We start from the raw sequence: 24,848 nt of genomic DNA on the forward strand, positions 1-24,848 counted from the left end.
GCTGCAGGCCGTTTTGGGCACAAAAGACTTTTGCTGGAAGGCTCCGCCTCCTTCAAGGTTGCCAACAGTTGGCCCCGCCCCACTCTTCACCTAGCCAACCACAAGCCACCTGGCACTGTGCCTTGCTCTCCTCAGACAATGATCGAGCCTCACTAACCCCACGTGGTGAAAGAGCTGCACACTTGAATAGACTCTAACTTTATTCATGGTCACGTTTTTTAGGTAACCGTCAATTTTAGCTTGATTTATCCGTCGATGTGATGTTCCCAACACAATTCATTCACCAACATAAAATAAATGACAGAATTTGTGGGTGTATATCAACATGAAAAACATCTGCTACCATTTAAATGTGCAACTCTTTTACCGTGTGAGAGAATAAGGCTCAATCATTGGCAGGGGACAGTGCCACGTGGCTTGTGGTTGGCTAGGTGAAGAGTGGGGCGGGGCCAACTGTTGGCAGCCTTGGAGGAGGCGGAGCCTTACAGTCAACAGTCAGGGAGCAAAAATCCCTTGTGCCCGTTTGTGCTTTCCCTGTGAACAAGGAATATCCAGGAGGGTAAAACCATGAAAAACAAATGATCCATTTCTAAATACATCCCACTTTAATGTCCAATATTAAGACCAATCCTGATTATTAGCAGGGTATTCATGCTAGTAGGTGCTTTCAGTTACTTGTGCTAGCTTGACCATAAAGAAAAGCAAATACTAAATGTGAGAAATACTGCAAAGGGTTCCCCCCTGGTCCTGGATTGTAAAATATTTGACCTGATCACAAATTTGGTTACATTGATAAACTGAATTTGGATGATATTCATGAATAAATTTAGAAACACTCATATTTTTACCCTACGTTTGGGTGTGTGTATGCATGTGTGTTGCCTACTTTCTACAAATGCTACAAGTATAGACTCAACAGAGAGAGGTTTTAGATTGTTTGTTGAGATAAATGGGAAAAAAAATACAAACTTCTCAATGTAGTTTGTTGATATAATATTGAGAACGAGTGCACAGGAACTTGGCCAGGAATAGGTTTTATATAAAATTTGAACAGTGGATACAGAAGCGATATTATGTGTATAAAAAAATACATACAATAAAGGAAAATAAATGAATCTTATCTTTTCTATTTTGAGCAGATGTTCAAGTTAGCAGATGAAATGTAAAAGGCACTAAATGTACAACATTCCAGTTTTTAAAGACATTAAAACAGAGACAAAAGGTCGTTCGGAGATGAAGGAAAATAAAAATCACAGGGCGTTTGTTGTCTTTGATATGCAAGACATAGTGCAGATTTTACAACATAACATACTAAACAATTATCAAATAACACACACTATTTACCATCCAAAAATACTAAGCACACACTTTAAGACATCAGGAATGGAATGAATATTGCGACAACCTGCATTCATTCAAACTTAACTAACACCAGCACACCAAACATGTTGCATTTGAGCTCGGTCAAATCGGAAAATCTTTCATAATTTATAGATAACATCACGATTTCTACACAGCACTAAACACTGCGACGAGTCACGACTAAGGACAAAGAAAAGCGACCAGCATTATCATGTTTGGCAGTATCATACAGGTTTCCCTCTTTTCGATTCTGGTGAATACGCTGAAATACATAACTAGAAAACAGACGAACAAACAAAGAACTAAAAGAAAAAAAACCAAAAAAAAATCTGGAAGGCTACAGCGCCTTCAGAAAGTATTCAACCCTCTGACTTTCTCTGCATTTTGTCTCGTTACAGCCTGAATTCAAAATGGATTGAATCATGAATCATCTGCTGTACATTTTTTTTAAATTTAAAGTGAAAAGCTGAAATGTTTTGAGTAAATAGGTATTCAGCCCCTTTCAGGTATCTAGCTCTGTAGTGAAGCAATTGACAATATTTTGGTCAGAATCAGTCAATTTGATGGTAAATAATGGGGAAAATGGGAAAAAATGGCTGGTTTATGCTTTAAGGTGCATCCAAATTCCTTTAAATATCCATGAAACTTTATTGGAGTCCACCTGTGGCCAATTCAATTGATTGTGCATGATTCAGAACAAAACACACATCTATACAATGCCACGTTCACGTAGATTTATTTCGCAAGTACAAGCTGCTGACCAGGAAAAAAGATTCACGTCAGCCACCTAGTGGTAATTACCAGTAGGACATGTGGGAATTTTTTGTAGGTCCCCATATCTCCCATTTGGCGTCAGGAATTGTGAACATGGCAGTGAATGCACCAGTGTTGGCATTAAAAAGAAATACAAATCTAAATTATTAGTTACATTCACACTAAAATAATCAACTCTACTTATCAAAACTGAGCAATATCTGCTGCAGTTGGTTTATTAAAGTAACAAAAAATTGATGTTGACAAAATTCAGGCTGTAACACCACAGAATGCAGAAAGAGTCAAGGGGTTGAATACTGTCTGCAGGCGCTGCACGCACTGGTTCAGAGTATTGGCTGTCGGTCAAATAATTAAGACTAAAAGAGAAAACATTAAGCATGCCACCAACTGCCCGACGTCCTCGAGCACACAACTTTTTCTCTGCCATGACATCCATAGCCATACGACACAGGAATGGAGTTACAGTAAATAGCACTATATCTTACATGAGCGAGAAATATATACAAATACTGGTCAAAATGGAAGTTTACTGCATTGAGGAATCACAAGCTGAAGCTAAAAGGCATTTAAACTGGATGCAACACAAATACCATGCTCATGGGTGACCCACCCATTCACACACATAATTCCAACAGAGAGATTTGGCTTTTAAATGCTTCAAGACAAAAGAACGGTGGATTTGGAATGCATTTTAAAGCTTAAAAGCATCTTAAAAAGAACATACCTAATATCAAAGTGGAGCAGATATTAGACATTTGGCCCAAAAAATTAACAAAAAGCACTTCTTTAAGGCATAGATATTCAAACAAGGATGGTTATTTTTCATAATGCTGATTATAATGTTAATAAATGAATTGCATTGCATGCAAACAGTGTATTTAGTGTTTAGTTCCCGGTTTTAGTAGAATCAAATGTTTCTCAAGAGATATTTCACCTTAGTTGAACATTTTCTTTTTTTTTTACATGCATATTTCCAACTGACTCACAAACAGTAAAACTCTGATACAAACTAAAAAAAAAACGGCCCCAAGAATTAGCGTTTAACACCAGCAGTGAAGCTTATTTTTCTCAGCTCTTATTAGCGATCATTACAAATAGGCAAAATTTCTCGAAGTGTGATGCCGAACACCACAAACAGAAAAAAACTCTACCCGGGCTGGCATCGCCTAAGAGTTCATATACAATTTTTCAAAATTGTATATGAACCAGCCGTTGGTTCAGAAACCAACGGCTGGGGGGGGGGGGAAAGTGATAAAAAGACACGTTCTACTGAAGTGAAAATCAGAGAGGCAGTGTTTTAAAAAGGTACCACAACAACATGCTAGAACCTAGCAGAAGATTTAAGTATTCACAGTAATACAATGACAAAGACTGTTTCTCTTTTTACTGTTTTGTTATTAGTTGAGGAGTACCAAGTTTATTTTGTAGATGTTATGATTGCATGCAAATGTAGTGAAGGAAATGTCAAATCTAACGCGGCGTTCACACCCCTAGAAACTGTCCAACGGCCAAACGCATGGAGTGTTTTTCGTGTCGATCGTGGTGTGAAGCCGCGGCAAATAAAACAAAATAAAAGTCTCTTTACGTACGGAATGATATTGATGAATGCATTCATATTGTTACTTTGATCCCTGTATTGTAAAAAAACCACCTCGAGGCTGATGTAGTCTTAAGCATACACATGCTGTTAGTGTTCTCAAAGGTCTTTGAGTTGTTTCCTTAATAGAAAGTGTACGGATACGTCGTTTTAACGGCATGTAATGCTTTCTGAGAACAAAAGAAAATAAAAAAAATAAAAAATCAAACTGCACCAATTCTGTCCTGGTTAACATGTTCTCTCCCATCCCAAGAGCAGCTGACAGAGAGGTCTGTTACTTTACTGTTTTTTTTTCTTTCGCTCCCCCAATTCCTCAATTTCCTCTTCAGTTTTTCCGAATGTCAGCATAGACCACTGGCTCCATCTTATGGAATGAGTTGGGGTTTTTGGTGCCTGAGTGATCCAACTGGGCATATATCACCGGTCCCTGTGAACAGAGGGAGAAAAGCGCAGAATGGAAAAGACACGGCATCAGCTGAACATACAAACACGTCCAAGTCAAATCACAATGAGGGCCGAACAGATGGAGCGGCCTAGCGGTGCCTGGAGAACACAGAGGGCCTTCGTTCTTCCACTTCTACTGCAGGTCTTTAAAGCTTTTAAATAAATGAGTGTATTCAGTGTCTGGAATTAACTTTTTGGCTCACCTTCTAAGGGTTAATTAAAAAAAAAACAGCCAAGAATAATTTTAACTGGTCAAAATACAAGACAAGAGCAGATCTTTTGTCTTTATTTTGTTCTTTTTGCTGCTCTCACCTGCTATGTCGCCGCATGATAAGTTTCAACTAACATTGGGACAACTAACATTAACCATCCAGGAAGGTTAGACGCTACCGTTCGTAACAGGCAGCCAATCAGGGGACACACTGAAGCTAGAAGTTGTGAGAAACACTGTAAGGCACTGATAAGAAAAGAAATCTCATTTACAACAACAGAAATGCAGCTTCACCACCAGAACTCTGCCTCCAACAAGGAATTCATTGTATTGCGAGGCGAGTCGTATGATCTTCTCTAACATGATCAGCAATTCCCCCACAAGGACAGATACTAGCAGACTCAATCTAAAGTAAGGTTACTTCAAATAAAGGACAAATCTATTTGAAATTGTATTCAGTCCTTGAGTATTCTTCCAAACAGCCAATCAAGAAGTCCAGTGTAACCTTGTCTATCCAAACCTCACAGGTGGAAAATTTTTTATTCTATTGATTATATGAGATTGTTAGAATGATGGCACTATTTTTGATAGACTGTAAAATCTGCGCCATTTGAACGCCCTACACCTCACTTGTAGTATGAATATGTCATACACTATGATACATTTGATCTATTGTAGCCAAGTATCTTCAAGTTACATATTGCAAAAATATTTTCTGTCGTGTGTCAAATGGCCAAAGGCACCAGTTATGGAAATAGCGGCAGATGCAGCCAGCAAGCGGTTATCTATTAGCCTGGAGCTTTTCAAATCAGTAGCCATGATTAGACCGAATGTATTCAGTTCCACGTGCGTCCCAAACTGACTCATCTGGTCATTTGACAAGTCAATCTACACAGTTAAACAAATCACTATATATTTATATAGTAAGTAAGTAGTATGTTTATATAGGAAGCTCATCATGTTTTTGAATTATCTTTCAAATCTTACATGGTGTCAACATGGAAACAAATCAGCTGTTTGGGATAAAATGCTATTTTGATAGTGGTACAAATGTCATGTGGCACTGCCCTCTATTGGTAAGGTGTCGGCATGCCTAGTTTTCACTATTTTATTTTATTATATTGCATAATGACAATCTCAAATTCTAATTATACTAATCCTGTGTTAAACTAGCTTACATAATTCAAATTCCTGTTTAGTGGGGGAATCAAAAGTTTGGATCAGCTACAGCAGTGGATGCACCTTAAAGCCTGGCAGAGAGATATAAGCTTTCTTCAAGGATGTCATCATAGACTTTTTGTCACCTTGCATTTTTTGGGAAACAGTGTTTTTCCCCAAAGTTTTCTTTTTTGACCAATCTGCGCAAAACATGCTCCATAGTGTTAGTGGATTGTGATACAGAATGGAGTATTTTTCAGGTGAACTGGACAAAATGCAATGCCAATATTAACCAAAATGAATGTCTATTAATTTTGACCGTAGTCCTAACTCCAAGAGAGATTAAGAACAAATGCCACACTCCAAACACCATGTGGCTTTTTCATATTGACTGATTACTTTTCCAACTCTGCGTTCACACTGTGAGCAACACAAAGTCAGTGGAAGTCCATTTATAAAGTTGGCTAGTTAACTCATCAAAATGATGTAATGGTGTGAAAGGCAACACCAAAGCAGCAACAAATACATGATTTGCCTGTTCAGAACTTTGTAGCTGCAAATCACTTCATAGATGCAATCAGAGCCTCTGGCCCCGCCCACAATTAATCAGAATAGCGCGACCCATCAACCAAGTTGCTTGCAGTGTGAACTCACAGTACATATTATTAGTGGACTGGGAGACAGATGCAGAGTATTTTTCCAGTCCAATTGGACAAACAGCACAGCCACATGACTTCCAGACACTTTCATTCCCTTTTGCTTCAAGTCATTTTCTCTTTTGAGACAACAAAGACAGTGCAGTGTGGATTCCCAAAGGTGTCCTGCTGACAGAGAAGGTGAAGGTCTTAAAAGGTCTCAGAAAATGAAGCCCCCCAGCTCCTACCTGTACTGGGCCCGAGGGACTGTTACACCTGGAGCTCTCCATGCTGGACTCCACCTTCTTTCGCGGCTGTGGAGCATGAGAGCTCACGCTTTCCAAGGACGTACATCTAGTTTAGGTTTACGATTCGCCGGGGCAATTTGGGGCGGTGCAGGAATCATTGGTGCACAGAAAAATGGTGACACAGAGACAAACACAAATAATGGGAGACAGACAGAAATAAAACAGTGAGAGATGAGACATGTGGACACAGGGTATGAACAACTTGAATGACAGTGGCAGAGGGGCAGAGATACTGAAAGGAGTGACAGGGTAAAGACTAGAGGTGCACCGATAGTATCTGAAAATTAAGCTATCCTGATATTGATACTTTAATGACATGCACTTTGGTGCAATATAATACTTTTCTGGCATGAGGAATAACATTTTCTGATGTGAAAATGCTCAAATGCTGCTATTTGTGAAGTTCAATGGCATAGCACCTATTGTTTAGGAGAGGAGCCTTGACTATGCAGGCTAGTTTTATTAGGCTTAACTAAATTCTGTTAACTGTTCACCTATTCTGAATTAGCTGTTTTTATCAGTTAACCTGTTATAAATAAGGTGTTTTTGAGAGTCAATAACCTGTTTTGCTGCTTTAACCAGTATAAAAAACAGGAGAAGCAATATCCTTTAGCCTATGTTGTGTAGCCTATTTTTATTTATTTATTTATATTTTATTGGTATCAATTATCATTATAATTTATTTTATTTGATTGACGATTGCACTTGCTCCTGTAAATATTTTATGACAAGCCAATACTAGGCGGCATGAATGACAGTTAATTGAGTAGTACTTGGATCGATACTCGTACCAGCCCGTCTACTCAGTGCTTGTATGGTTCGGAAAAACTGGTATCGGTGCACTTCTAGCAAAGACACTGTATAGCAGTGTGTACAGTAAGACAGGCAGGTCCTCACTGAAACTGTACATTGGGCTTGATCTAAGTAAGCTGTCACCCTTCTATATCCTGTCATTTCAGTGTGTACAATCTGAAAACTTGGAAGTAATGAAGGAGGTTGAATGCTTCATCACAAAGGTTGGTGATGAAGATGCACTCCGCTGACAGAGACAGACAAGGAAGATAGTGGTTAGTTTCAGGTGAATAATGTGAGTGGCAAACGTGGATGGACGATGAATATTAGACAAAAAGCAAAGCTTAGATATGATATTAATAGGATGGATTGCCGTGACATTAGTTGTGTCAACACGCTGCAGTGGAAGAAAGTGACTTGCGCCATTGCAAACAACAACCCCAATGATCGCTTTGTGCTTTTATTCAGTCCAATGTGGCAGTTCACAGGCTCAGTTGACCTCAAAATTAGTTCTGGTGGGCCACATCAAAAGGAGCAGCTAAGGGAAATGCTTGGATGTTGCAGCTCAGTCGCTAGTGGCAGATGTTTTCTTCAGACTGGAGTATGCTCCTTATTGAATAAAGCAATTACAGGCCATGTTTGTTAATATGATTTGATTAGGTCGACTCCCCCTGATGAGTGGCAGTGCAATTCACACCTGTACTGCTTCATCTCAATCAGGCTCCATCACCACCCACTGGATCTTATTTTAATACTTACCAATTATATTCATTACTGTTAACTAAGGATCCTCGCCATGAAGACACAGTTGCCCAAAACACAATTTAAGAGTTTGCGCTTATTGTTCATTGTTAAGTTTAGAACTGATTGTCTTTATATGTCTTAATATTTATAGGTTTTTATGAAATTTGATATTTAGCTTTTCAAATTTGTAGTATTTCACATTATTTATCCTTTGGTAAGGAACTCATTGAAAACTGTGCCAAAAGACCGGAAATCACGCCAGACAGCCTGTGTCCGGAATTGGTCCCTAGTGTCTGGAATTGGCCACATTTCCGCTTCTCTATTCATAGTTCCACTGAAATTGTTTTTAAAATTATATTTTTGTCAAAAGGATCATGCTTTCAGTGGAATGTGATCGGATAATGAAATCCCCTCTTGCTAGACCTCACATTTGTGAATTATGTTTGAAATATTTTGTTTGGATTTTAATGGATTACTGCGATTAAATAATGCAAGAAATTGTGGTTGAGGATAGGGTGCTTAACTCATCTTTCCAGTCAGACCAACTGTGACATCTCCTCTCATTTTTCTGGTTTAACCTGTGGTTAGCTATTTAAGACAGAGACTTATGTGATATAGCCAGTCGTGAGAGAGGGCTGCGTGGTTGGATTAAGCATGTGAGGTAGACATGGTCAACCCAGCTAAAGCACACAAGGAAATTATGTCTAGCTTTGACATGGCATTATTTTTAACAAACGTGTTAATGATAGTAATGATTAGTAACACACCAGATTATTCAAACAGCCAAAAACACACTGCTCTTCTCAGGTAAACACAAGGATAGTGAACCTGGCTTCCATGCAGAGAGATTTAGCAAAGTGTTATGGTTTGCTGATTAAATATGTCACTGAGTGACTTAGTAAGAGAAATAGGTAACTGAGAAGAAAAAAGAAAGATTCAGGCAAACTGCTCAACCAAACAGGGCATAAAATCAATCCAAGAAAGTTTCCTTGTCTTTCAATACATTAACATGGGGGGCTGACAGGGAGGGATGGTTGTCAATATTAAAACACATTTCCACAGAGGATACAATTCCTAAATTAACTTGACTTGAAGGACCACTGTTGCACAGTTGCATTGCCTGTGTTTTGCTTTACATCCACAACCATTCAAATGTGCATTTTGACAGTGCAATAGTAAATGTGTTTCGCTTTTCAGTAGCGGTACATACAGTGAAAGTTCATGATTTTAACTTTTTATATGGTTGCACCACCTGACATTTTCTGGGTGGTACAGCCAGAAATCATGTTTAAAAATGAATTAATGCCATCTTAAAGGCTAGAAAACGAGCATGTATAAACATTCTTGTGGCCTTCAAATTGCATTTTGAATCCTCTGTTGAAAACAATTTCACCCACATGCAGTACATTGAAATACCGTCTGGCTATGCTAACATGAGCCAATTAAACACTAGAGGAATCAATGGCGGTCCTGCTAACTGTGACATATGTAGAAACATGACACTTACCCTTCATAATCATGGCGGGTGACATATGTGATTATCTTTATGATAAGGCAGGTAACGACAGCAATGAGGATGATTCCAAGTACAGCACCACAAACTGCTCCAATTATAACAGCAGTGTTGCTCTGAGGAAGAGATTCTGGACAAAAAGACACGGCCACAACATACACATGATTGGTTTAGAAATATTTAGTGAACATTTACAACAATCTGAAAAAAATACTTGTGTGAAGTGATTATCTTTTAACCATTCCAGTGAATTGTGGCCTTAACCGTTTTTCTGAAGGTATCTCTTAAACTGAAGTTCAGTGTTGGAAAGTTATGTTGTTCTCCAACTCGAATCATTGACAGTGGCACTCAAGACCAGCTTGGTATCATTCAGCATAGTAACAATAATGTTTCGTCAGTATGATACAACAGTAGTTTATAGGGCCGTGATCAGATAAGATGCTTTTTTCTCATGATCAAATACAGTTCCGCTGTCAGCATTGCTCACAAGGAGTGTTAGGCTACATCATTAGCGTTACATCATATTGTTAGTGTATGCTTTCTTTCTTTCTGACTAAAACTGCCTTCCCATGAACAAAAATGTGCTAAACTTTGCAGGCAATTACAGTACAGTCCAAAACTAGGTATACTGAAATATGGAATTTCAGTACACCTGGCCTAATGGTGGCGCTACAGTAACAGTTCAAAGTTTAAAACTTTAACAAACCACAAAGAATCAGCCGTTTGTGTTAAAGGCCTGAAACTTTCTGAGTTTGTTGGCTCAATAGAGGGGAAACTTTTGTACACTGCAAGTATTTGGGAATTATTACTCAGATTTTTTCAAAAACTGTAAAACGAATGAACTTTATTACTGTATGTCCAAATTACACCAAAATTGCCCACAGGCATTTTTATGCTCCGTTTCAAAAATGATCGATAAGGCTTGCCAATACCTGCAAAACTGACTGAGCTGTGCATGTCTTATTAGAAACAATACTGTATGCATCTACTGTAAATTCTCACTTACTGTGAGAATCCTCATGACAATTAAATGACATGTTCAGTAGACATTGTAGATGACCTGTATGCAGTTTCATCGTGATATCTCAAAAAATAAATTTTTGGCTGTCATGTACACAATGGAAGTCAATGGGGAAACTGGAGCATTTTCAAATGTCTATATTTCCTTTAATAGTTTGATATATACATATATTAATAGCAACCCAAAATGCCATAGTTTGATGCAAGCGTGTTCAAAAAAGTATCCTATGTGATCATGGCCTAAACATAAATTCATTATTCATTATGATTCTAGTCAAGTCAAATTCATTTTCATCATAGAAAAAGTGATCCCTATGTTGCAGGAAATACTATTTAAACAAATTTATCCAGACTTTTCAGAACCTGGAGGAAGTCTGCATAATTGCATTTGTTTGAAAATCCATAAATAAATCCAAATATAAACCAAATCATAAAAATGAGCCTATTTACCTTTCAGAACGACCCTGAGCTCGGTCTGCGCCGGTGTTCCCGATATGTCTGGGGGGTTTTTCACGTCACAGAAGTAGGTACCGTTGTCGCTGAACTGAGCCTGTCTCAGCTGTATTGAGGCGTCCTTCCTGTTGAGGTCACCAATAAACTGCAATCGATCTTTGAACTCAGGCCCTGGGAATTCCTTCCCATTGCCAAAGTAGAAAATCTATGGAGAAGAGGAAAGTAAAGCAGTGTGCGCAGGATGCCTGAGCTTTATAGTGAAAATCCAGCCTAAAACACAATTCAGATATTTTATTCGGTAATATCTGGCAACATGAACGAGCCTCTTTGAAGCTACACTCCACCAAGACTCTGATCTATATTGTTTGGCTGTATACTGTACATGGCAAAAACGTTTGTATTCACTAGTATCAATCAGAGATTGAGAATGAAAATAGAATTTTAGTTATGAGAACAAAACAACCACTCATTTTTAAATTAGATGCATCTTACAACAGAACAGTCGCACTCAGATTAAGTTCTTCAGTTTACTGGAATTTCACCTTGCTTTGCCTAATTGTATATATTTTTGTGAATCAAAGATATTTAGTTCCATTAATATATTTTGAGACCATAGGCTGAGAGGTAGGGCAAACCATAAGATAGTCCAGTTATCTTGTGTATATTATGAGTTCTGTTTTGACCTTTTCTACTTAGATACTTGCAAGAAATGTGCTTTTTTGTTCCCGTAATTTGTAGCCACACCAGTTTCAGAACCATTTTCCACAGAGACCTAGCCAAGCATCATGACAAACATGAAAGTTATAGACGATGCTGTGAATTTTAGGGAACTTGATAACAAGTATTTACAGCTTGGTGCGAGTTGCAACTTGATGACCTGAAAATAGAAAACAGTCATATACTACCATGTAAAAGAAGCTTTAATCACATCTGAATAAAACTTCAACATTTGCTCATTTTTCTTTTCTTTTCTTATTAAGTCCCTCCACCATGGTGCATGGTATATGGGACATTGGGCCTCATGCAGCAACATTCTCTTAAATTTCTCTTATATTTTCTCTTAATTTTCTGTTAATAGAAAAAATAAGAGAAGTCAACTCCAGATGCACCAAACGTTCTTAACCATCCAAATCTGCTCTTACCCAGGTGTGCTGAATGATGAATCCCACTTGATCATAAATTGGAGGCGCGTGGCCAATTGTTTGTTATTAGCATAGGTAACGGCCCCTAAACACCATATAAGGGTAGGTGTTGTGCCGCGTGAAAATACTCTGGCACATGGCCAAGAATTGGAGAGGTGTTCTTGGCAATCTGAAACGGCTCAGCAGCCATTCATCCGTCTCATCAAATAGATCTGTGCGATCTCTAAAAACGCGTTCTCTGCGTAAGGCCTGGATGGCCAAAGCATCTAACAGCAGTATGTAAGCCATTCAGAAGCAGAACGCATGCAATATCATCCAAGGGTTTTTATAGTCTTAATTGGGATCAATGGACCAATAGTATTTCTTTAGCCCATGAATTTAATAATCCAATCATTATAATCAGGGTGCGATTTGTAAAAAAAACAGAGGGGGGGATATTTTTGGAATGCATTTTTGCCAGGTGATATTTTACACGAGGCGTGAAAATGAAAAATACAAGTGCAAACCCCTATCATACACATATTATTGTTCCCCAACGAATTCTATCCATATATGTCCATATATATCATATATGACCATATCCGTATGTCATATATGAGCCACACAGAGAGAGAGAGAGATTCTGAGTAGGAGAATGCCGTGTATGCATGCCTGTGTCAGCTCCCGGTGAGTTTAGCTATGTGGCAAAGAGAAGGTTAATATAAAAGAGAGAATTTGTGCGATATTTTATTTTGAGCCTTAAATGTAATACATGCGTGCATTAACATCCCTTTTCTACAAGCCTGATTTCTATTCTAGTGGAGTAAATAGGTTTACATATTGTCACCATATCGTACAGTAATGTGGGAATAGGAATAACGCACATCAGATAATAAATCAGACCTACTGGTGTGATCAATCGGGCCATTATGGCTCAAAATGTACAGCGGTGCCGGTGCGTAATGGCTGTGCGTAATACAGTGGCTGCTTTGGCTTGAATCTACAGTTTTATGCGTCTGGCCCGCAGGTGATGCCAGCTGTGTGCCAGTCAGCACGTGTTTGTGGACAGCAGCGATGCTGACGAAAGGAAGAAAGATTTCTCACATACCGTTCTTTTAGCAAAACAATTAGTGTTGATAACGGACCTCCTTTTCTTTTTACACTTGGTCGCCCTTCTTTTATCCACAGCTCTGCAAATTTATGAGCTGGAAAGAACGCACCTTCTATAATCCATGCAGGTTTTTGGGAAGTTGTTTGCGCCATGTACTGTCATATTGGAGAAATACAGTACAGTATTTAATTTACTGACAGAATAAAACATGCCAGAGAGTGGGGGAAAGCGTGTCCCCACCTGCGATTGCATTTCATTGCGCAATCTAACTGTCGGGCATAGGAAATTAATTCAGTCTGACCAGAAGCAGGGATAAAACGTATCCCCACCGGCGATAAAAATGAATGACCAGAGGGGGGGATATCAAAAGCAGAGGGAGAGAAATCCCCCCCATCCCCCCCGGCAATTCGCACCCTGATTATAATTACTCTAAAACATATAATAATCTAAATTTGATTATATGATATTCATGCGTTTTTTTATCTTCCTCAAATTTAAAACGTATGTTTCCTTGCGTTGGACAAACAATTTGTGGACTGTGAAAACGAGATGTTTTTTTCTTATCTTGGTAAGAGTGCTCTCAACCATCCTAAAAATGTCTCTTACCTAAGAGAAGAGCAAAAATAAGAAAACATTGGTGAATCCCAGAAATCAATGGGTACTAACAAAATAAGAACAAATCGTGGATACGAACAAAAATAAGAGAAAATTTGTTCGTATATCGCTTCCTGCATGAGGCCCATTATGTCGTCATGGTGGCATCTGTCTGTCTGTCTGTGTGAAGAAACATTGTTGTGAACACAATACCTCAAGAACAATATATGATAGAACCTTCATCCTTACACCACAGGTTCCCCCTATAGAGTAGTAGGGCTGCCCCCTAATAGTCGACCAAACGTTAGTCGATGAGAAGAGTCTTGGTCGACCAAGTTTTCATTGGTCAGTTAGTCGCAGGAAAAAAAACAAAAAAACAAACAAACCTCAAACTCCATTCGGGAGCTGCGCCTTGTCGTTAAAAAGTTATTAGACCAGGGTTGCACTTGGCGGGTGTATTGCTGGGGACCCAAGGACGTGCAGTGTCGGATTTGGTGCAATTTGGACACACGACACATACAATATTAATAAACTTTGAATAAACAAGCAGACAGCGCTCTGTGCAGCAGCGGGGCTCAAAGCAAGCGACTGATAGCCTACGCCTATTGTGTGTTTTTTTTGGGTGAACCACAGTGTATTTCACCGGTGTTCATGACCGCGAGAAGCCGCGACTTGGGTGTGTTTTTTCCCGTGAACCAGAGTGTATTTCACCGGTGTTTCTGACCACTAGTGGCCACGACTTGGGTGTGTTTTTAAAAAAAATATATATATTTAAATAATTACATTAATATCATAAACGTGCGACGACTAGTCGACTAATGGCTTGAACTAACGACTACTAGTCGACTAGGAAAATCTTTGGTCGGGGGCAGCCCTATAGAGTAGATGATCTGATTAGATTTTGGAGCATACTATTTTGCATATTAATGAGGAAAAACTGATTGTCTTAAAACTACGACAACTCCTTAATGCTTTAAGATACAGACTTCATATTAATACCACCCATGTGAATGTGTTATTTAAATACAAGTACGCTGACATAGAAATATTTGCTAATTAATGCATTCATTAGCTTCATTAATTACTGCATTAGCATAACTGGTTATGTTAAATATATTGTGGCGATTAAGGCAGGACATTATGCAGCTCAAGTGCATCTTGTTACATTATGTGCGAAATGTTATTACATTCTAGAAACTTTTTTACATTTTGCTTTTATAGGTCAGAAGCAAACAGTCTCATGACTGAGGCCAAGTTAACTTCTGCTTTTATGTTAAAAAAGCCACGACCATCAGGGCTTATGGAAAGAAGATGTACATGGAAGCCTTTGTACATGGAAGCCTGGCAAATTCAAGTTCTCTTTTTGGCCTGTGAAAAAAAACCCAGATCGTCTACAGGATTCATGCAGCTGTTTAACCGTCCAATTCAAGCATTCAAGCTCCTCAAGGTTCATGCTGTGAGCCTTTTCAGCAGCGCACAGCAACTTTCATCCAATTCAAAAAGCACACTCTCCTGCAGTGAACAAACTCTACATACGACAGTGAGTTCATGTCATCATCATGTATCACTGTACCACATTTGCTTAAAAGATCAGAGCATTTTTTAGATATTATTGTGACTTGGCAAAATTGGGTTATGCTTAGTGAGAGCACATCATTAACACTAATCTGGTTCTGGTCAGTACCTGCAGTGCCTTAGCCTAGCTTTTGCCAAGCCACAGCCTTGGCATTTTTAGTGGTGTCAGCTGTGTAAAGAGAGCTACAAGACAACAACAATTACTTATTCTAATTAAATGTTTCCTGAATTTTGAGGAAAAGATGTTTTGTTTAATAGCTAGTGGTATTAAATTTCCTATTGCTCATATCTCTTTCAGAAATGAGCAATAGGAAGAATACTGCGGGTTAAACTGTCTCACTCAAGTGCTTGATAATTTAGTGAACTGTGAAATGTGCATATTTTCAAATCCTGACATTATTTGGTTAGCTTGAATGACATTGACACTGCAAGTAGCTGCGCTGGCCTGACTACTCTGCAAACCAAAAAGCCTTAGGCCATGTCAACAGGCTTGTTGGAGATTACTGCAGACAGATAGGTGCCCCACCCTGCTGGTCTATAAACAAAACTGGGCAGGTATTTTGGATGAGACATGATTGTAGTACACCCCCACCCCACAGTCTTTCCGGATTCCATATGACAGAAGCTGCTGCCCAGAGTAAACAACAGTTATTTACATTTTACTCCAAGCTCAACACATGACAAAAAAACAAAATGTTTAGTGCTATGTCTCAACTCATTTCAAGTGTAGTGCCTCAGAGCACAGACATATAACAATAATCATTTATTAATAAGAATCGTAAAAAATAAATGTAGTTCATTGATACGCTTTCTGCACTTGGCAGCATTAAATCTTGATTGTTTGAAAATGTACCTTGGAGGGCCGCCCAATCTTAACAACAAACACTGTAGCACTAATCTAAAAGTGGAGTTCTGCAAAAGCAAAGTTCCTTCCACTAAAGAATAAACAAGAAAAGTTAAACCCATAATGAGGAGATAAAACATATGAAGCATAATACTTCAAAATAAAATCTGATGAAAGAAAACAAAAACAACACAAGAATAAAAGAAAAATAAATCCTATTAAAAGATTAAAATGTATTGATTTATATCAATAAATGTATAGCATTGAAATTGTTTCTATATTAAAACTGTGACCCACTGTATTAAAATCAAATTGGGAGGACTTGCCAACTGTGCTCTTGTTATTATGTTGACCATTTAACCTGAGGAGCAGCTAAACCCTCTTCATGTGTCAGACAATAGTAGGAAAACATCCTGGAGCTTTGGGAAAGCTTCACAGAGCAGATAAGACCAGGCTGGACTTACAGAGAACGGAGAAACAGAGGACGGAGTGTCGGATCGACTCGGTCGGAAACTCCAGGTCACTGTGGCGCCGCCGGTGACTAGATCTGTGGACTTGAAAGAACATTTAAGGATTCCCGTGGTGCCGTTCTCAACGATCACTTCAGTGGGCGCATACATGTCGATCGCAGACGTGGGTTTTGTACCTGTTGACGACATGAGGGAACAGGGAAGGGAAGTGTCCTGGTTTTAGTTACTAATATGAAGCAGAGTGCTAGAATCTATGGATCGACTGATCTGTTTTTTAAGGTTGGTAGCAATATTTGTTTAGATTGAAGCTGCTGACAGCTAATATTTTGGACTGGATGTTAAGTATCTCCAAACTGGACCTTTTTCATGCCAAAAAAATACATCGGGTCAATGTTTCCCCCAGAATTGTATTTTTAGCAAGGTGGAAAAGCCTCTTAAAAGCATTTAGAAGATGCAACACTAAAACTATTCAAACCCATTCATACCCATATTCAAACCATTACCCACTTAGTCCTACTCAGGGTCATGGCGGGCTGGAGCTTATCCCAGCATACATTGGGTGAAAAGCAGGGAAATACCCTGGACAGGTCGCCAGTCCATCACAGTGCTCTATAAAACCCAGGATGATAATACTTATTCATGCATACTTATGTGAAATCCACTCAAAATGTTGCAGTAGAATCAATTTAGGTTAAAGCTGGACAACCTAAATCACAACAGAAATGCGCCGTTCCATCACCACTAATTGAGACACTGTATCCTATTTGCCCAAATTAAATGCTGGTGTCAGTATGGTCACTGGTGGGAAATCTTCTCCACACATGAAGTGACGAATGAAAACTTAAAAGTGAAATCCCAAAGTGTCTCCTAAACAGCAACGAACAAGCGCTCCGTTCAGAGAAAGCTGAATTGAGCGCGAACCACCTCCACCCCACCAGATACTAAGACATATACTTTTTCTGACATCACCTTACAGGTAATGAAGTCCTTCAAACTTTCAAATATTCAACACGTTAACCTCTCACTGCTATTTGGGGCCTCAAAGATGCCCAGTGCAGCTTTAAGAGCTTCCCATAGACACCAAGTGTAGTAATGATAAATTATGGAAACATCACACCAACATTAGCTGCATGGTCAGACGGACAGCATGACTTCCCAAGCTGTCATATGGTTTTTTCCCAGCTGTCAGCTGGGAAACCTAGTCTACAAATCTAGTTTACAAATACAAATTTACATTTAGATTAAAAAATGCACAATTCTGCATACACTTTAAAAGTAGGATGTGCTTTTAAAATTGCCTCTGTCTTTGTAAAGAAACATTTCAAGCCATCACTAGGCATTTTTCTCCAATCCCTAGTTTTACATCCTAGTGTTATTCAGATGTCAATTAGTTTGATTAGGGATGATTAAACCTTTTATAAACATAGGTAATCCGTGGATGTGAGCACAGATTATGGCCAGCTGTGCTTTATGGTGAAAATGAATAATAGCAATCCCTGATAATGTCTGCAAGTGTAGTCGCTCAATGATTTCCATGTAGGCTTTTGCAGTGTCAGCTCTGCATGGAAGTTTTGACTGTGAGAGGTCAAGATGGCCACCATACAAGCTCTTTCTGAATTTTACATTCTATGCATTCATTATGGTGAGAGGAGAAATTTATTCATCACATCAGAATATTGTAAAATTCTATTGTAATGAATTCCAAATTGGTGTACTTTACTGTGCATTTAGGGCCATAAGTCTATACCCTCTTTCACACATGCAGCTTCACCCAGAAATCTTTTGGAAATTTTGTGTCGGGGTCATGTGTGAAAGGGAGCCAGAGTCGATATTTTGGAAAAGTTGATCCGGCAATTTTGCCCCTCAAGACGTGGGCCAAATTCCAGGGAATCTTCCTTTGCGACGCCAGTGTTATGACAGTCTTTCGTAATACGCTTGGACACGCTTTCACCAATCACAAGAGACTCTGGGCTGACGTATTCCATTCTGCTACTTTCTCACAGCAAGCATTTGTTTCAAAGAGTTCAAAGTTTGACAACCGGAGAAGTGACTAACTTTTTTTTTGTTTTAAAAATGTCTGAAAATTGGACCCCACGACACGGGAGCTACTAGACATCTGAGCGCAGGACCAGATTAATGTAGGCTACACATTACTAATAGTAGGGGAAACGAGGCAGGAACTCCTCTTCTGTCTTCCGTTGCGTACCTTAAATGCAGCATCTTGCCTCGCCTCACCCATCTGGGACTGGCATGTCGTGTAAACGCATTCTACGTGGAAATTTTACACTACCACTAGCGCTGCTGTGAAAGTTAACACAGCAATCTTAAGAGTAGATTAAGAAAGGAGGAGGAATAAATTGCTTAATTAATGATGATCAGATTTTTTCTTTCCTAAATATCATGAGTCTTCAAAAATTAGCATTCAGTCCATCTCACAATATTTGCACACATTAACACATTTTTGTCTTTTCATGCTTTCTGACTATATACAAGTCTTAATTACTAGTATGACTACTAGTATTTTACTGTTTTTACCTCAAAAATGGTATGGTTTACTCTCCAGTTTAATTATGAGTTCCGTCTTAGAGGATTCGAGTTACAAATGTAAACTCCCCTAATTTACCACCAAATTGGAACTGGAACCCAGCAAACAACAACCAAACAGAATGATGACTATCTGTGTGACGAGCAGACTACGCAGCTCAACTGTGAATTCAATATCCCATGGCCTGTTGTGGCTTATTGATATTAATAATAAATTGTCCCTGACAGTTTTCAGTGGGGCGTGTCACCTCGAGTTGAATCAAACTGTCAAGGGCAATATGTGAGTCCGTATGTGGTATTGCACTCATGTTCACCTTTATCAGTGTTGGGAGTGTCTAGTTACTGTTTAACATGCACCGTTACAAACACAGAATCCTGAGTTTCACTTTTTTCCCCTCACAATAGCTCTCTCAGATTGGATGTGATGCAACAGGAGCAAAGCTCTCTTCTCTGGCACACATCCTTCCCCAATTTCTGATGGCCAAATTTTAGGCACACGTATTGGAATTGTCCGGGGGTGGCGAGGTTGAAAACTGCTGTTATCTGACCTACATGAAACTGAAGTGCCATATTGCCCGAAACTGCTGCTTCTAAATGGTGACTCATCTTTAAATCTTTCATTCCAGCAGACGCTCACCCCATTTCCTGGTTTGACAGGGGCCAAAAACACTGTTAGCCCTTCAATGGCAACCTCCACATTCTCTCACTCACAATCAATGGTTACAGTTCTTCTATAGTACACATGGAGCCGCCAGTAGTAAGACTTCATGACGCTAAACATCAACCCATCAGTGCTTGGGTGTATCTGGCTGACAAAGTAAAAGAACATACTAGGTCTTGGCACCTTTTCATCACACAATGCACATAATATGATTCGCTGACTGTACACAACTTATTTACAATATCCTTTGTGACATATAGTCCATGATAAGTCTATCTATCTAGCTGCTTAGGTATGCCCCCATTCCCCTTTTTTTCCTCCCTTTCTCCCATTATGTAGATCTGTCTGGGTAAGGTGTTGGACTGTTTCCTTTGTTGGGATTGGTTGGTAGCAAGGCTTAGGGGTTGGGGAATGATGGGTGGGTAGGGGTTTTAATACTGTTACCCATTATTCTTTAACACTGTGTATTGTACTAATTGAATTTTATATAAATAAAAAAGTTGATCACAAAAAAATAGTCTCCAGCTGGAAAGGAGTCAGCAATCAGTCACTAGCTAGTACTTGTGGATTGAGCAGTTGAAGGAAGTGCCTTGCTCAAGGACACTTTGACAATAGTTGTTAAGGAAAGGAAGGAAGTGTTTCTCATGCACTTCCCCCACCCAGATTTTCCCAGCAAGGGGTTCAAACCAGACAGCGAGCAGCCCACTTGTCCAAACTTCATGTTACTGCCACTCAGTTTCAAATGGACCCGGAAGGTGTGTGCTATGAAAAAAGTGTGTTCCAATGCATTTTTTTTTTTGTAGTATCCAACTTTCAGGGATACAATTTTTGCTCTGGGTTGTAGTCTTCAAGCTGTTGATTTTCAGGTGGTGGTGGAAATTATATGATTGGTCATCAACTGGATCTTTAATCCACTAAATCAAATTAAATCCCATTTGGTGCAATGAGTTAGTCTTGTGCTAATTCTGTAATTGCTGAGTGAATCTTAATGGAGTACAAATCATTTCTATATTATGGTTTAGACGTAGTGTTTATGTGAATGTTTTGTTACTTTTGTAACGTTGTCAAGTGCTGGGTAAACAGCTAGCCATTAGCAGTAGCAATAGTGCATACAAATTTTAAGCCATTATTAGTGTTATTGGACCAGTAATATGGTCATGGCAAGTCAGTGCAATCTTGTTCTTAAGACAAAATTATGTGCATGTACTGCCGTTGTTACTTGTATCTGAAATTGCATAATTATGTGTTTTAGTCCCTTTACTATCTGGATTAGGAAAATGTTACCCATCATTACCACCCAGCCAAGTGATTTATCTACGTTGCAAAAGCTAGCGTTAGCCAGGTAGCTAGCTAACAATCGAGCTACCTGCAAGACGGCAGTGTTAACATTATAAATGTTATAAAACACCTGTATGTTAACTAGCGCTAGGTAATTGTTTGTTAAGGGTAAAAAATAAATTATGCTGTTCATTGCTGTGAAAAACGTTAACTTGTGTGTCAGGTTAGCTTACCAAGCTACTGATTAGCCCTGATACGGACAGAACTAACGCCAAACTCCATTCAAAATACTGGCCTTTTTATGTGACATTGTTTATCGGCAAACCTACCTACGTGGTACAACATGACTTAAAAGCTTTTCTGTTTTGTTAAGAGACATTCTTCAATTCGTCAGAAAAACAACAGAACCAGCAACTCTTATTTCAACAAAATCTTAATTTGTATCACTTCGTTCGCCTGTTGTTCCCACCGTCATACGCTACCAAAATACAGTACGAAGGGCGGTAGCCAACAGTGTGAACCAATTCTTGTTGAGATTTTATTTATTTAAAATACTGCTTGGCGGATCAACTCTATGCCGAATTTACCAGAATAATAATAATTCGTAAATGGTTTTAAACCATGTTCCATCAGGTATACATCTTTGCCGATAAGCGAGGCCACATTGATGTGCATGATTTTTGAATACAGATTAGCGTGGAGGTCTCTCCGTACAAGAGATGCGAGATAACGTTAACGTTAGCTAGCTAACCTGACATCCAACCCAACACATTAGCTCAAGATGAAACATTTACAAATGGAAATGTTTCCCAGCTAAGGGTACATTACTCACCAAATACAACACATAACGTGAATCCAGTCAATAAAACACAGTTGCAAATGGTATTTATCCATTTTGGCTCCATAATGTTGTTGTAAACAGGAGTAGTTCCTCAGCCCTGTTTCCTTTTTTCCACTCTACTAGCCAGGTCGCTCCTTCTTCGTGGGATTTTGCTGGGCTGACTAGATACATCTCAAGCGGACTGCTGCCTCCTACAGGTCTAGTAGCGCTATTACTGGTTACGCCTTGTAGCCACAGGCAGTGTAAAGGCTGTTTAAGCCCACAGCGACGTTTTACAGACGCAGGGCTAACTTACTAAAGGGAAAAGTGGACTTGGGTTCAAGCCCCGTGTCGGCAAGCATCTGCCCTGCTGAGGTGTACTTGAGCAAGACACTGAATCTACCAGATCCATGACTGCTGTTCTGTAGCTGAGCCCCTGTGAAGGAGAGGGCACACACTATGGAACTCAATAAAGTATCACTTTATCATTAAAACAGGCAGAACTAGATGGCACTCAGTAGAGCCCGAGCCTCCGCCAACACTATGCAATTGTCAGTATATGCCAGTTCCATGTCATATTTTCACCTAAAGTAATAATTTTTTCCATGCCACATTACCAACTTGTTTCACATTTCCATGACTGTACCTGAGATGGGACATGAGATCTGCCTGTTCAAATTCTTGCCACTTTTAAGCATTTTAGCCAGTCAGTTTCCATTAGTGCTGCCCTTCTACCACTGGACCAAGTTTTGGAAAAATTGGCAGGATGGTTATTTCTAAACCAAAAATAAGCTCTCCAGTGCCTCCATGTTGTTTGAATGGGCCATTAATGGAGGGTTTGCCTCTTCTTCTGTCTGCTGATTGGTCACAAAGTTTGATGGTTTTACATGAATCCATTCATAAGTTACATGACTTTTTGCGAGAAGCCACGCAAATTTTTCTTCAGATTTAGAAAACACTGCTCACATGCCGTTCATCTTGAAACTGTGCACTTGTTGATTGATCACATATGAGTAGGTCTAATTTATCATCCGATATGTGCAATATTCTTATTTCCACATTACTGTATGATTTAGTGAGAATAAAAGTCCTGCATGCAGAAAAAAGGATGAGGACGAAGATGAACTTGTTGGAGCTTTTGCAGCACGCAGGAATAGGAAACTGAAGTTGTTCCAGATGGGACGATGATTAGAAAAATGTTCTTTGAACATATTTTCTATCAGAAATAAAGTTTACTATTATTATTACTGAATTGAACAGTGCCTCCCTCTTGCTCCTTCTCTGCCTCTCTCTCATTTCCGCTCTCCAAGCCTCTGGAGCTGAAAGACGCACAGCAGCAGCTATTTCTTAATTCCAAAACAGGCTTTTTTCGTTTTTGTTTTCTAGCTATTTTATTTTCTGTTTCACAAAGGAGAAAAGGAGAATCACGTCCTTTATAAATGTTGTAGCTATCTGCCGTCCCTGACCAGGAAAACAAAATCTGCCTTCTATTTCCATTTTTCATTTTGAAATGAAAATCAAATCACCATTAATTTTTCTGTTGTTGTTTCTGTTGTTTCTGAAAAGAAAATAGAATGACCAAAAAATACACAGACCGAGATCAGGACTTGAATTTGAACTTGAATATGAACTTCTGCTCGCTGAATCACACTAACTTTAAACATAGCCTACTTTGTGTCACTGGTTGGCTATATAACATAAAATAAAATAAAAACAGAAAATTCAACGATGATGTTGAGGACATGGAATGGCTGCCATATCCCCAATACTCCAACATCAGACAGACGGTGAACAACGATGATGTTGAGGACATGGATTGTCAGCCTTTTTCCCAGTCCTCCATCATCCCACCAGTGAACCCAGCCTTCCTCATATCACCATTCAATGGAGGAAAGTCCAGCTCCAGCCGTGCCCTGAAGGAACGGAAGGCCTCAGAAAAAAGCAAACAGAGGGAAGGGCCAGAGGAAGGCATGCCTGCAAAGAGGAGAAAGATCATGCATTCCAGCTTGGGGTCAGCCTAAACCCCCTGCCTTCAGGACTCTGACAATAAACCTTCCAGCAAGAGGCTCTGGAACAGTCCCTTCCAGAGAGAGAACTGACTGAAGTCCATCAGTAATTGGACTGTTTAAGGAGAACAGCATGATATATTTTCTGTTCTCAAATAAACATACGTTAAATACAGTATACAGTATTTATTGTAGTCATTACATTATAGAAATGTAGAGTCGATAATGAAATGGAGGAACCTCCTGTCTCTTCAGATAAGGTTTTCATAATGAATAATAATGCTGTGGACTTACTGCATGTGATACTGTTTTCGTTCAAAGCAGTTCTATCTATACTGGAGGGAACATTCATAACATACATCATATATCAAAACACTCTCTCATCAACTCATGGTGTTTAACTGTCTTTAACTCACATACATGGTTTTGTGTGAGTAGATGCTTGCAGTGACCACTGTCTGGTTAAATATTGATATATTACTATATATCAGCATATGCAAATTTATATTTATATTTAAGAAAATGATGCCTATTTAATGCAGACTAGTCAGTAGTGTCTGTAAATGTCTGTAAGCAAAACAGTCCAGGGGAAACAGATGAAAATGGTATGCTTTATATAATTAAGGAATCTATAAATTATTCATGATGGACTCACCATATTACAGGACTTATTGTTCAATAAGTGCAAGATGTTATGGATCATTGTGAACTGTGGTGCAAACCAATTGAACACTTGGTTCCAATGAGCATTTATAATTAAAACAGAAAGCAAAGATGAAGGTTCAGAACAGCAGTACTGGCCATAATAAGATA

General features: G+C 39.0%; 1 protein-coding gene across 1 annotated transcript; it reads right to left on the reverse strand.

The window, feature by feature from the left end:
• Positions 1 to 1,027: 1,027 nt before the first annotated feature.
• Positions 1,028 to 22,170, reverse strand: mpzl1l (myelin protein zero-like 1 like). Its single transcript, XM_071905237.2, has 6 exons — positions 22,042 to 22,170; positions 16,721 to 16,902; positions 11,009 to 11,216; positions 9,533 to 9,668; positions 6,430 to 6,535; positions 1,028 to 4,160 (listed from the first exon to the last, which is right to left on the reverse strand). The coding sequence occupies exons 1-6, from the start codon at positions 22,112 to 22,114 to the stop codon at positions 4,059 to 4,061; spliced, it is 807 nt and encodes a 268-aa protein (XP_071761338.1). The 5' UTR covers positions 22,115 to 22,170; the 3' UTR covers positions 1,028 to 4,058.
• Positions 22,171 to 24,848: the final 2,678 nt, after the last annotated feature.

The sequence above is a fragment of the Centroberyx gerrardi genome, chromosome 11 (assembly GCF_048128805.1).
Source record: "Centroberyx gerrardi isolate f3 chromosome 11, fCenGer3.hap1.cur.20231027, whole genome shotgun sequence".
NCBI classification, from domain to species: domain Eukaryota; kingdom Metazoa; phylum Chordata; class Actinopteri; order Beryciformes; family Berycidae; genus Centroberyx; species Centroberyx gerrardi.